Raw genomic sequence first — 12,926 nt, forward strand, 5'->3', positions numbered from 1 at the left:
ATGGATGGATGGATGGATGGATGGATGGATGGATGGATGGATGGATGGATGGATGGATGGATGGATGGATGGATGGATGGATGGATGGATGGCCATTCTAAGGTAAAAACCCAGCGCATACAATGTTCATGTTTTTTTTTTTGTTTGTTTTCATCCAGACGGCTTCCTGCGCCCCCCTTGCAATAGCGCGGCGCCCTCTCTCTCCCCCCCCCCCAAATGTACCTTTTAAAATAATTACTAATGCTGTCGAGGAATTTCCTGTGACCTGATGAAAATGAAAGCTTGTCTATTAAGTTCAGTGTTTCTTTAATAGTCTGGGGTGTAGTTTTAGAGGAGCAGTCACATCTTAAAAATTTTTTAAATGAATTACAGACTGGAGAGACAAGAAACAAATTACAGAACTCAGCAATTATTATTTGTTCAACTCGACAAACAACTTTTAAACATTGCTCAAATGAAGAAAAGTGCTGTTTATTTAGGGCAATTGACATGGAATCTAACATGGAATATAAAGTACAAAACAGAATACAACATATGCATAACGTATTCAAAAAGGTTTGGTTAAAAGCATATAATATGTCCACTCCACTTCAACAGTGACAGGTAAGTTAGTGTTATAACACTGACTTACCTCTTGTCACTAATCGTTACAGAAGAAAATACATTCAAATACCTTTTCATAGTGATAGGGAAAGATTAACATCTGTTTTTTAGGAGAGGTTCCAGTGGGCTGGAAGTTGACAGTTTAGCTGTACAGAACTACTTGTGTTCCAACTGAATGAAGTGCTTCCACTTCATTATGTTAACCCTTTCATGCATGAATTATGATCCTTTGTGTCAGGATTTTTTATTAGCTTTTTTGTAGCTTTTTTATTTTCTTAAGGCATAAAAAAAGGTAGGAAAATTATTTTTGTAATTTTTTTTTTTTTTCAAGTGATCGATAGTAATTTTCTCCAAATACAAAGTTGTTATTTGAAAAATAAATCATTATTATTGTTCTTTAGGGGTTATCTGATGTCACAATATTTTTTTTACCTTCAAGTAGGAGGCGGCACAGGGTGCATTTTTGTCTGTCGGCCATATTGGATTTAACAAAAATAGTTTCTTGCATTAGCAGCTGATGGCCAGTAGTTGATAGTGTATTTTATGATAGTGTCCACTTCGGTGGCTTTTAGATAGCTGTCCACTGTAGTGACCACTGTGTATGAAAGGGTTAAACTGATAAAAGCTGAAAGAACTAATTCCAAATTTAATATTTGTAAGAATTTGACCCAGTTGTTCCCAGATATGATTTTTTTCCTTTTTGAATACTACATTTTGTGATATTATTGTTTAGCCTAATATGTGCTGGTTACATGTATGTGGCATCTTCACTAAGTTGTAGCAGTGTAGTTGTCTTAGTGCTGCTGTGTTGGATTTGTAGCCAATAGAGGGATGACTTATTCCAAATTTAAAAGTGCTTTTGTGATGTAAATTTTAACACAAAGCCAAACGTCCATAACAAAACCTAAACTATCCACTATGAATAGTACAAATAAATGAAATTGTGTTTTTTTCTAACCTAACGGTTCCAAATATGTTCTTAAATTATTTTTATGTTGTATTTTGAAAAAGTATTTTCAGTCCTTGCCTCTCCGTAACTTTCTAATCTCCTTTGAAACAATACACTTAATACAAGTTAATGTGAAAGAACATCATTTTCATCCCCAAAGATTCAAAATACACAAATCAGGGAACATTCACAATGAATACATGTAGTGTGCTGTTTGAGAATATAATTTGTTCATAGGAGCTCTCCGTCATGCAGCACCCAGACCTGACTATATGAAAGAGTGATCATATGACAAGAGTTATATAAAAGTAATGTTGAAATTAATTTTTTTGAGCAAAACATTTTAACATCAGGCAACAACCGAGTGACTGAAAAAACATGTATTCAAGTTATGTTCATTTATTAAGCAAAAAAGCTTTTCAAATCAAAATAACACTCTAAAATAGTAAAGTGTTTTGCCACATTACACATCAAGGCCTGACTCTTGTCAGACCTGTAGAATTAGAAAATCATCTAAATGAAACATTTCTGGCAACACGCAGCAGGCGGATCTCAAAAAGCAACACATTATTTTCTAATTTGCCCCAAAATTCCAGAAAGACAGCAAACAGTCATTGGCATCTATCAGGTTGGAAAGTTTTACAAATGCCTTTCTAAGGCTTTCAGACTCCAGTAAACCACAGCTAGAGCTATTAATGACTAATTCCTATATATGGAACAACCAGGAAACATTATAGCATAGCTGCATCTCTAGTTACATCAGAACTGACAAAGCATTAAGAAAAACAAAATCCTTCCATTGAAACAAGGTAATGTGATGGTCTGGGACTGCTTTGCTGTTTTACCTGAATCACCATATTTTATAAACCAATAAATTCTGCTCTTTATCAGAAAATCCTTTGGAGGAATGTCCATGAGTTTGTAAGCTTAAGCTCAAGTAATCAAGTTATTAAAAGGAAGGTTTTTAAATGACCTAGCCATGTATGAAGTGAAATCAACTGAGGTGGTCTGGAATTACTGTAAGCAGTCTAATTGTACTCTAAATTTTCCAACTTGACTAAATTAAAACCTTTCTGGAAAAAATGAGGGTTGGCCAAAGTTCTTCTTCAGAGATTTAAAGATTTATTACCAGTTAGTGGAATCGCCTGATGGCAGTTTTTGTAGCTAAAGGCTGCAATACCTTCCTGGAGAAGGGCATTACCTGAGATAATGCTTCCATCAACTCCCTCTCGTGCTATTAACTTTTTGTGAATTTTACATCCAACAGCCCGCATGCAGTATGCAAGTAGGTTGCTTAAATTTTTTCTACTGGTTTTAGATACTGAAATGTCTCCCCGTGAGCAACAGTCAAAAGCAACATGCAAAATAGACATAATCCAGACTTCTCAAAAATGCTATGCAGCTGCATTTTATTCAAGCTGCAGTACATAACTTTAATAAAAAATATGTTTTCTCCATATTTGTTAAAGCTGTCACGATGACGTAGCAGTTTGTTATGAGACAGATAATCTGTGAAAACAATCAATCTCCTCCACCTGCTCCCAGAAGTACTAATACTGGCTAAAATAATGCAACATTCTGGCCAAAACAACCAATCAGAACCAGGAGGACGGTCTTAGTGCCATCAGTCAACCTCATTCACTCATTGCTAAATGTGCTAATGGTGGAAAAACAACTTATCATTGCAGGAAAATTGTTTATCTGCTGTTATTGGTAGCTATGCTAACTAGACTGAGCATTAACAACAGGCTGCGCTAGCTGCAGCAGAGCACAGAGCGAGGGGGAGGGAGGATGAGCAGCACCACATGAGATTGTGATTGACAGCACTAAAACTCTCCTGCCTCTGATGGTTGTTTCTAGAGAACGATGAGAGAAGGCAGAGGAAATAGATTAGACTATCTTTCTGTCAGAACATAATGACAGTTTTAACAAATATGGATGTGTGATTTTTGGTCTGGGAGAGGAAACATTAAATTTTTACTGCTAAAACAATCTTCAAAAACACATGATTAATTTTGTAATTGACAGGGCCCCATTTTTTTTATTTATTTCTATGAACAAAAAAATAAAAAAAATAAATTGTGGAGGGCCCCCTGTTGGTCAGGGCCCTTAGAATTGTCATCACTTTCCCCCCATATACCGCACCCCTATTATCTCATCTGTTTCTTTTTTGTCTCTCTGCTGTGTCTTCTCAAACCCTCAGTGGATCGTGGCAGAGGGTCGTTTGGACTAAGCCAAGTTCTGCTGGAGGTTTCTTCGTGTTAAAAGGGAGCTCTTCCACTTCACTATTGCTACATTCATGCTCAGTATGAGGGATTGCTGTAAAATTATCAACACAGTGCATGTGATTGTTGCTACATGCTGGTCCAGGAAGAGTTAATACTGCAAGTCAATGACTCGATGCAATCTGCAGGGTTTTATTAGATCGAAAAAATTGTAACTTTAGTGAATAACTATTTGAGCATAATGTACTGTTTGTTAACTAGGATCAGTTGGAATGTATGTATAATTAAATTGAAAGATTTTGTAAAGTGCCTTGAGATGACATTTTTTGTGAATTTGTGCTATATAAATAAAACTGAATTCAATTCAATTCAATTGAAATGAAATGAATTGAATTGAAGGCTGTGCTGTGGTGTGGTTGGTAGCACTGTTAGCTTGCAACTAGAAGGTCCTGGGTTTGACTCCCAACCTGGGGTCTTTCTGAATGGAGTTTGCAGAAGCTCCTTATCTTGTTAAAGGCAGCAATGATTTTGTTTTTATTCAGGGTATTTTCATGCGATAATAAAATGAAGCCTTAAATGCAATTATATTTACCAGCACTATGCATATGCATTCTATAAACTGTAAGTGCTCAGGTTCAAATCTCATCTTCCAGTTGGATGACAGTAAATGGTTTTGCTTGAAAATAAATTGCATTGGTAATAAAAGTGTTTGAATAAGTTCTCTTTTTTAATTAATACAACAAAAATAAACCTGAATATATGTATGCATGTGACCACAGTAAAATGTCAGGCTGATTTAATTTAATCTAGATACAAATATTAATATTTAGAGAAAGTTAAAAGGCTGAACTTCTAAATCAGAGGTGCTCAAGTCCAGTCCTCGAGAGCTACCATCCTGCAACTTTCAGATGTGTCCCTGCTCCAACACACCTGAATCAAATGAATGGCTCGCCATCAGGTCTGTTTAGAGCTGATCCCAGTCTGTTGAAGAAAGGATGCTTCTCAAAGTTTCAGGATAGAAGCTCTTAGCACCCCTGTGCTAAGTCAATTATGATTTGTCATGTTTGTAGCTTTTTAAATTTGTAGTTTTAAGTTAGAAACAACAGACACAAAGTAAACCTCTATATGTGAAGGGTTTGTTAAACACTAGTTGATATCAGACCTGACAGCATATGTATCTCTAATGTCTAAGATATATATAAAAACACACACACGCAAACGCAAGGCCAAATGCCTTAAAATAAAGCACAAAGCAGATGTGAATCTGTGCAATAAATAATGCAAATAACAGTATATACAATTGGTCCAATGGGATAAGTCTGAATACATTTCTTGATATTTGAAATGGTTACCTTGAAAAAGCAATGGTCTTTCATCGCTACTTTAAGTCTTTTCAGAAAGCTGAACAAAAACCAGCTGCGTTTGTTGGAAAACCTTACAAAGTATGATAAATGTGCTAAAAACATTTGGTACTATGGTTAGTAATACAGTCTCTATACTAATAATTAAACACAAGAACTAGTTATTAAACACAAAAGTGTTTAACAAGTAGAACACTTTAACTTCGGTAAAGAAATCCCAAATGAAATGAATCTGAGTTTGGAGGGGACTTTGCTGCTCAGTATTGTCTAACTATGCACATTTTTTAAGACAAAGTGTATATTTAATTCCCTATTACTTTCAAGAATACAACAGAAACCAGTGGGAAAAAATATAATAACCTCTGAAATTGCTTCAGGCCCATTTCTGATGCAGAGTTGTACCCCTTGTAATGTTGTTCTTTCTTCAGTCAGGTTAAACTTATAGAATGAAAGGATATAGGATGAAAAGATAAATCAAAATGTCTCAGGACAAGGATGTAGCTCTAAGTGTGCAGAATGATTAAGAGAGTTCTTGTGATGAAGCTGCCATTCATCACTTACGCATATACGGTTTTTTCCTTTCTTAAATTCATGGTTTCATATGAGGATCTCAACGATGTCTGAGTCTACCTCTTGTTGGACTGCTGGAGCTGAAGAGAGAGCTTGTTGCTGTGAATGGGTCTGCACAAGAAACCTCCGTTCAAAGGTGCTGCTGTGAAACACTGGAACTTCTACACAAAGATGACAAAAGACAAGAACACATGTAAAGGTCAGACAAAGGTTTTAAGATGAACAATGAAAATCTGTTCAGTGAAGTTAACCCTGATCTTTCTTTGGTTTGATGCAAAACTTTAATTGTTCATCTGTTTTGCCTCAGTCCTTTACTTGATGCTCCCGTACAGTTTTAAATATTGCATAAACGTAACAATATCTTTGTGCCCAGAAAAACAAACATACAGTGCTAATAAAAATTGTTTCCTTTCTTGTGAGCAACCTAAACTGGCGTTACCTAATCTTTTAACAAGGTATGTCAAAATATTGACTGAACATTATGAACAGAACAAGATCAGTATGTGACCATTCAAAATTCTGCAATAAAACTAAATAGCTAAACTTATTTATGCAAGGAGTTTATTGAGAAGAACTTTGTTTGAAACATCCATCCATCAATCCATTTTCTTCCGCTTATCCGGGGTCGGGTCGCGGGGGCAGCAGCTTCAGAAGGGAGGYCCAGACTTCCCTCTCCCCAGCCACTTCTTCCAGCTCCTCCGGGGGAATCCCAAGGCGTTCCCAGGCCAGCCGAGAGACGTAATGCCTCCAGCGTGTCCTGGGTCTTCCCCGAGGCCTCCTCCCGGTGGGACGTGCCCGGAACACCTCACCAGGGATGCGTCCAGGAGGCATCCTTACCAGATGCCCGAGCCTCAACTGGCTCCTCTCGACGTGGAGGAGCAGCGGCTCTACTCTGAGTCCATACCGGATGACCGAGCTTCTCACCCTATCTCTAAGGGAGAGCCCAGCCACCCTGCGGAGGAAACCCATTTCGGCCGCTTGTACCCGTGATCTCGTTCTTTCGGTCATGACCCAAAGCTCATGACCATAGATGAGGGTGGGAACGTAGATCGACCGGTAAATCGAGAGCTTCGCTTTTTGGCTCAACTCTCTCTTCACCACGACGGACCGGTACAGCGCCCGCTTCACAGCAGACGCTGCCCCAATCCGCCTGTCGATCTCCCGTTCCCTTCTTCCCTCATTCGTGAACAAGACCCCCAGATACTTAAACTCCTCCACTTGAGGCAGGACGACCCCCCTGACCCGGAGAAGGCACTCTACCCTTTTCCGGCTCAAGACCATGGCCTCGGATTTGGAGGCACTGAGCCTCATCCCGGCCGCTTCACACTCGGCTGCGAACCGCTCCAGTGAGAGCTGCAGATCACGTTCCGATGAAGCCAACAGGACCACATCATCCGCAAAAAGCAGAGATGCGATCCTAAGGCCACCAAAACGGATCCCCTCAACACCTCGGCTGCGCCTAGAAATTCTGTCCATAAAAGTAATGAACAGAATCGGTGACAAAGGGCAGCCTTGGCGGAGTCTAACTCTCACCGGAAACGAGCCCGACTTACTGCCGGCAATGCGGACCAGACTCTGACACCGGTCATACAGGGACCTGACAGCCCGTATCAAAGGGCCCGGTACCCCATACTCCCGGAGTACCCCCACAGGGCCCCCCGAGGGACACGGTCGAACGCCTTCTCCAAGTCCACAAAACACATGTAGACTGGTTGGGCGAACTCCCATGCACCCTCCAGGACCCTGCTGAGGGTGTAGAGCTGGTCCAGTGTTCCACGACCAGGACGAAAACCACACTGCTCTTCCTGAATCCGAGGTTCGACTATCCGACGGACCCTCCTCTCCAGGACCCCTGAATAGACCTTACCAGGGAGGCTTAAGAGTGTGATCCCCCTGTAATTGGAGCACACCCTCCGGTCCCCCTTTTTAAACAGGGGGACCACCACCCCAGTCTGCCAATCCAGGGGAACTGCCCCCGATGTCCATGCGATATTGCAGAGTCGCGTTAGCCAACACAACCCCGCAACATCCAGAGCCTTAAGGAACTCCGGGCGGATCTCATCCACCCCCGGGGCCCTGCCACCGAGGAGCTTTTTGACCACCTCGGCGACCTCGTCCCCAGAGATTGGAGAGCCCAACCCAGAGTCCCCATGCTCAGCTTCCTCAACAGAAGGCATGTTGGTGGGATTGAGGAGGTCTTCGAAGTATTCCGCCCACCGGCCCACAACGTCCCGAGTTGAGGTCAGCAGCGCACCATCCCCACTATAAACAGTGTTGGTGCTGCACTGCTTCCCCCTCCTGAGACGCCGGATGGTGGACCAGAATCGCCTCGAAGCCGTACGGAAGTCTGTCTCCATGGCCTCTCCAAACTCCTCCCACGCCCGAGTTTTTGCCTCAGCGACAACCGGAGCCGCATGCCGTTTCGCCCGCCGGTACCTATCAGCTGCTTCTGGAGTCCCACAGGCAAAAAGGCCCGGTAGGACTCCTTCTTCAGCTTGACAGCCTCCCTCATCGAAGGTGTCCACCAACGGGTTCGAGGGTTGCCGCCGCGACAGGCACCAACAACCTTGCAGCCGCAGCTCCGATAGGCCGCCTCGGCAATGGAGGTACGGAACATGGTCCCTCAGACTCAATGTCCCCCACCTGCCCCGGAACTTGTTCGAAGTTCTGCCAGAGATGAGAGTTGAAGCTTCGTCTCACAGGGGACTCCGCCAGACGTTCCCAGCAGACCCTCACTACACGTTTGGGCCTGCCAGGTCTGACCGGCTTCCTCCCCCACCACCGGAGCCAACTCGTCACCAGGTAGTGGTCAGTGGACAGCTCCGCACCTCTCTTCACCCGAGTGTCCAAGACATACGGCCGCAAATCCGATGAGACGATGACAAAGTCAATCATCGAACTGCGGCCTAGGGCGTCCTGGTGCCAAGTGCACATATGGACGCCCTTATGCCTGAACATGGTGTTCGTGATGGACAATCCGTGATGAGCACAGAAGTCCAACAACAGAACACCGCTTGGGTTCAGATCGGGGGGGCCGTTCCTCCCAACCACGCCTCTCCAGGTCTCACTGTCATTGCCCACGTGAGCGTTGAAGTCTCCCAGTAGAACAAGGGAGTCCCCAGGAGGGGCACTCTCCAGTACCCCCTCTAAGGACTCCAAGAAGGGTGGGTAATCTGAACTGCCGTTCGGCCCGTAAGCACAAACAACAGTCAGAACCCGTCCCCCCACCCGTAGGCGGAGGGAGGCTACCCTCTCGTTCACCGGGGTGAACCCCAACGTACAGGCGCTCAAATGGGGGGCAACAAGTATGCCCACTCCAGCCCGGCGCCTCTCACCGTGGGCAACTCCAGAGTGGAAGTACGTCCAGCCCCTCTCAAGGAGACTGGTTCCAGAACCAGAGCCATGCGTCAAGGTGAGGCCGACTATTTCTAGCCGGAACCTCTCAGCCTCGCACACTAGCTCCGGCTCCTTCCCCACCAGAGAGGTGACGTTCCACGTCCCAAGAGCCAGCTTCTGCAGCCGAGGATCAGACCGCCAGGGTCCCCTCCCTTGGCTGCCGCTCATAGCACAATGCACCCGACCACTTTGGCCCCTCGGACAGGTGGTGAGCCCATCGGAAGGGGGACCCACGTCTCCTCTTCGGGTTGAGCCCGAAGAGGAGACGTGTTTGAAACACAGTTCTACAAAAAATCATAAAATGAATTTGAAAGAGCTGATAATTTTATAATCCTACAAGCTAGCATGTGAGCTGACCTGCTAAGCGATCTGGGATGTAGACCGGGCTGGGGCTTGATAGGCGGGCAGGCAGAGTCATACTTTGCAGGACTGAAGGGCTGAGCTTGCTGGCTTCCTGGCTTTGACCCTTGTCAGTCTGTGTGCAGCTGTCCCGGCTGCCTGTCTTTGAGTGACCTGTAGTCATCGGAGTGGTAGAAAGTACGGGGGAAGGGGATGATGAAATGGATTCTGTCCGCAGAGACTCTGTGCGACACTCTGGACCCAGCAGAACTCCTACACAACCATAAAAAAAACAGAAAAACTTCTTGTAGAATTAACAACTGATTTTGGTCCCACCCTCCTCTACCTCTGATTTGTTTCAGTCCAACTTACCTAATGAACCATAGTCTGCTTTAGGAAATAAATGACTCTTCATAGAAACATTTTGTTATTAGTCAGACTGTCTACAACTTTGGAGTGGAAACATAAAGGAAATAAATTGGAATCAGCTTTTTAAACATTTCAACAATAAAATGACATTCTGTTCTTGCAGCCCTAGTTTGGGAGTTTCCTTTTGGTAAGTAAGTGTACTTACCAAGTGAGGTGCAACAGTTACTTAACTGTCCAGGATTATGACCACTATACCAACCTGAAACCATTATTTCAACATGCCTGTCCAGGAGACGAAACTGTACCAGTCTCACTATATTTTTGCCTTTCACATTGCTAACCCAACTCCATATGAAGTATATGACTGCACTTCGCTGACTGGAAAATAGTAAACTCTTGACAGGGTGATGTGTGATGTTTTGCATATTGCTCATCTAACTTGCCAACAGAAAGTATCTCTCTTTTGTTTTATCATTTAGCTGAGCTAATGGTTCATTGATGGAGCCACTTTAGTTACTAACGAGAAAGAGAATAAAAAAAACTACATATGAATACATTATAACATAAACCTGCAGAAGAAATATAACCAATGAAATTGTTTCAGGCCCATTTCCCAATCAATCTATGAACTATCAGAGACCGATGGAGACTTCCCAAGATCACTATGAAATTTCTACTCCAGAAAAACAATTGATCTTTGCGGTATTGAGAAAAACAACATATTTATGTTCTTGTGGAATATGCAAATACACTTTAAACAGAGATGTTCCTTCCTAAAATGTTAAGTCAGAACTGTTGATCTTGATTGTATAATATTAATGCCTTTTTAGAGTATTTATGACCATGGTGATGTAGTGGTATGCAATTTCTTTGTAGTATTGAGACAGAAATTATAAATGTATTCTATGTTCTCCTAAATAATCTTATTTAATAACTTGTTTATATTCATTTTATTCTCAGTGCTTTGAAAGTTGATGAGGCTAAAACAGTTAATAATTTAATTTCCAATTTAGAGCTCAAGTTTGATTTGTAGTAAATTAGAAGTAAAAGAACAACATGTTTATACCGAGGCTTCCCTTCCAGCTGGCATCCTTGCGCTCCTCAGTGATTGGTGAGCTGCTAAGCCCAAGGCTGGGCGAAAGCAGTCCTGAACCACTTGGACCAGTGTTGGAGATGGACATCAAGGATTTAGAAGGCCGCATGGCAGACGGTGCATCAGACTTCATGGGTTCCTTCCTAGAGCGCTGATGAAGAACCTTTATCATGGCATCTTTCTCAATGATCTGGGCATGAAGATTCTTTATCCTGCATTAATGAGGAATTAACTTTGAGTTAGATCAGGATGCAGAGACTATACAGCTGCAAAGTTAGACCAAAATGGCAAAAAGTGTCAGTGGCAAAAACTCCCCCCAAAAAAACGATACTAACAATATGATTGTTCAAAATCAGGAGAATTGCCTATTCACAGTGTGCCTTGTCTGGATTGTTTTTTAATGCTTCATCAGATTCCTTTCCAGAAATGTTACTCCATGAGCAAATCTTGTCCTGACTACTCTGACTCAGGATAAATGCTAAGCCCAATGCAGACCAGTTAATCTGGCTTCATACTCTGTCAGTTCAGTTGTCAAATTTTAGGGGGAGAAATTAGCTCAGCTCAGCAACTAAGATTCTGGGTAAAGCAATACACAGAGCTAATATGCTATTGTTTAGCATATTAGCTAAACAATAGCTAATATGCTAAATATTAGCTATTCTCCTGTGCAGAATGCTGCACAGGAGAGAATGCAGCATTCTCTCCTGTGCTCGTCCAGGAGAGAATGCTGCAAATCAATGACTTGAGGCTATCTGATAGGTTTCCTTAAAGAGAAACCTTTTAAACTAATATGAATAATTATTTGAGCTCAATGTACTATTTGATAACTAGGATCAATTGGAATGTGTGCATGGTAGGGGTTGAACGACTTCATATTTTAAACACTCTGTGTCCTCCGGGTCAAAATGACCCGTCTTCACTAAACCCCCAATATAAGCAGCTTAATTGAATTTTAAACACCAAATTTCATCTTGTATATTGTCATTCACCACAAAATGTGTGAACACTTGAGTTTTCTCTCTCCACTTGAATTTCTACAGCTTAAGAAAATAAAAAAATGTGCAAAAAGGAGTTTTGAATGCATTTTTATTCATCTCAGTGACTCATTTTCTTTTCTCCAACTTTTCTCCAGTGAACAATTTAAGAGAATGTACAATACAAAAATATGAAAAATAACATAACCCATTCAATTAATTAGCACATGTAGGGCAGTATGCAAGTGCACAGCCTTTGCAGATATATTTCTTACACCTGCAGCACACAGTATGTGTTTTACAGTCATTCTTTTGAGGGCAGAACTGACATCTCTTCCTCTTACTTGGCTTAGCTGGGGAAGTGGCTGTGGTAGATGGATCCTCAGGTTGATCAGGAGCTGCTGCTCTCTGAATAGCTTTCACAACTGCTGCTGAGGCTTCTGTGCGGGGGACATGCTTCCTTCTTTCAATGAGTGGAGTTACAAGTGCCTTTCCTAGCTGCTCCAGGAACACCCTCCTCTTGTTGTGCTTACGAGACATCCAGGTTGGGTTGATGTCTCTCCAAATCACAAAGGCATTGTAGGAGGACACATCAATGATGTTGTGGAAGATGACCAGGGGCCAGCGGGCGGTCATTCTTCTGCAGCTATATGTTCCAATCACCTTGTCTAGGTTGTCCACACCTCCTTTGTTGCGGTTGTATTCCAGGATGATGATTGGCTTCCTGTCCTCACGATGACTAATGTCGCCGTCTTTGTGCAGTGTGCTCAGAAGAACTACATTCTTGTTTTTCTTTGGGAGGCAGGAAACTAGAGTGGTGGTGGGCGTGAAGGCAAACTTTGAGGAGAAGACCTCTCTCTCCTTTGACGCAAGCAGTGCAGGTGGGAGCTCAGGCTTGTTCTTTCGAACTGAAGAAAAACAGTGTCTTCAGTCAGAGGCTTCTTCAAATTCACTGGAATACAGACGGCTACAGGAGATCTTTCTTGCCGACAGCCATCTCAGATTACAATAACCCTGAAGAATCATCATCATCAAGTTTCAGTACTA

The 12,926-nt window shown here is 42.5% G+C and overlaps 1 protein-coding gene across 1 annotated transcript in view; it reads right to left on the minus strand.

Moving 5' to 3' along the window:
• Nucleotides 1–3,607: 3,607 nt before the first annotated feature.
• The window catches only part of LOC103476361 (angiomotin-like), a 24,521-nt gene continuing 15,202 nt past the window's right edge, over nt 3,608–12,926 (minus strand). Inside the window, exons 4-6 of the mRNA XM_008428641.2 lie at nt 10,879–11,117; nt 9,462–9,716; nt 3,608–5,869 (exon numbers count right to left, since the gene is read on the minus strand). Of these exons, the coding sequence (XP_008426863.2) occupies nt 5,736–5,869; nt 9,462–9,716; nt 10,879–11,117 (628 nt within the window). The 3' untranslated portion in view covers nt 3,608–5,735. The remainder of the gene's footprint in view (nt 5,870–9,461; nt 9,717–10,878; nt 11,118–12,926) is intronic.

The sequence above is a fragment of the Poecilia reticulata genome, linkage group LG14 (genome assembly GCF_000633615.1).
Source record: "Poecilia reticulata strain Guanapo linkage group LG14, Guppy_female_1.0+MT, whole genome shotgun sequence".
NCBI lineage: Eukaryota > Metazoa > Chordata > Actinopteri > Cyprinodontiformes > Poeciliidae > Poecilia > Poecilia reticulata.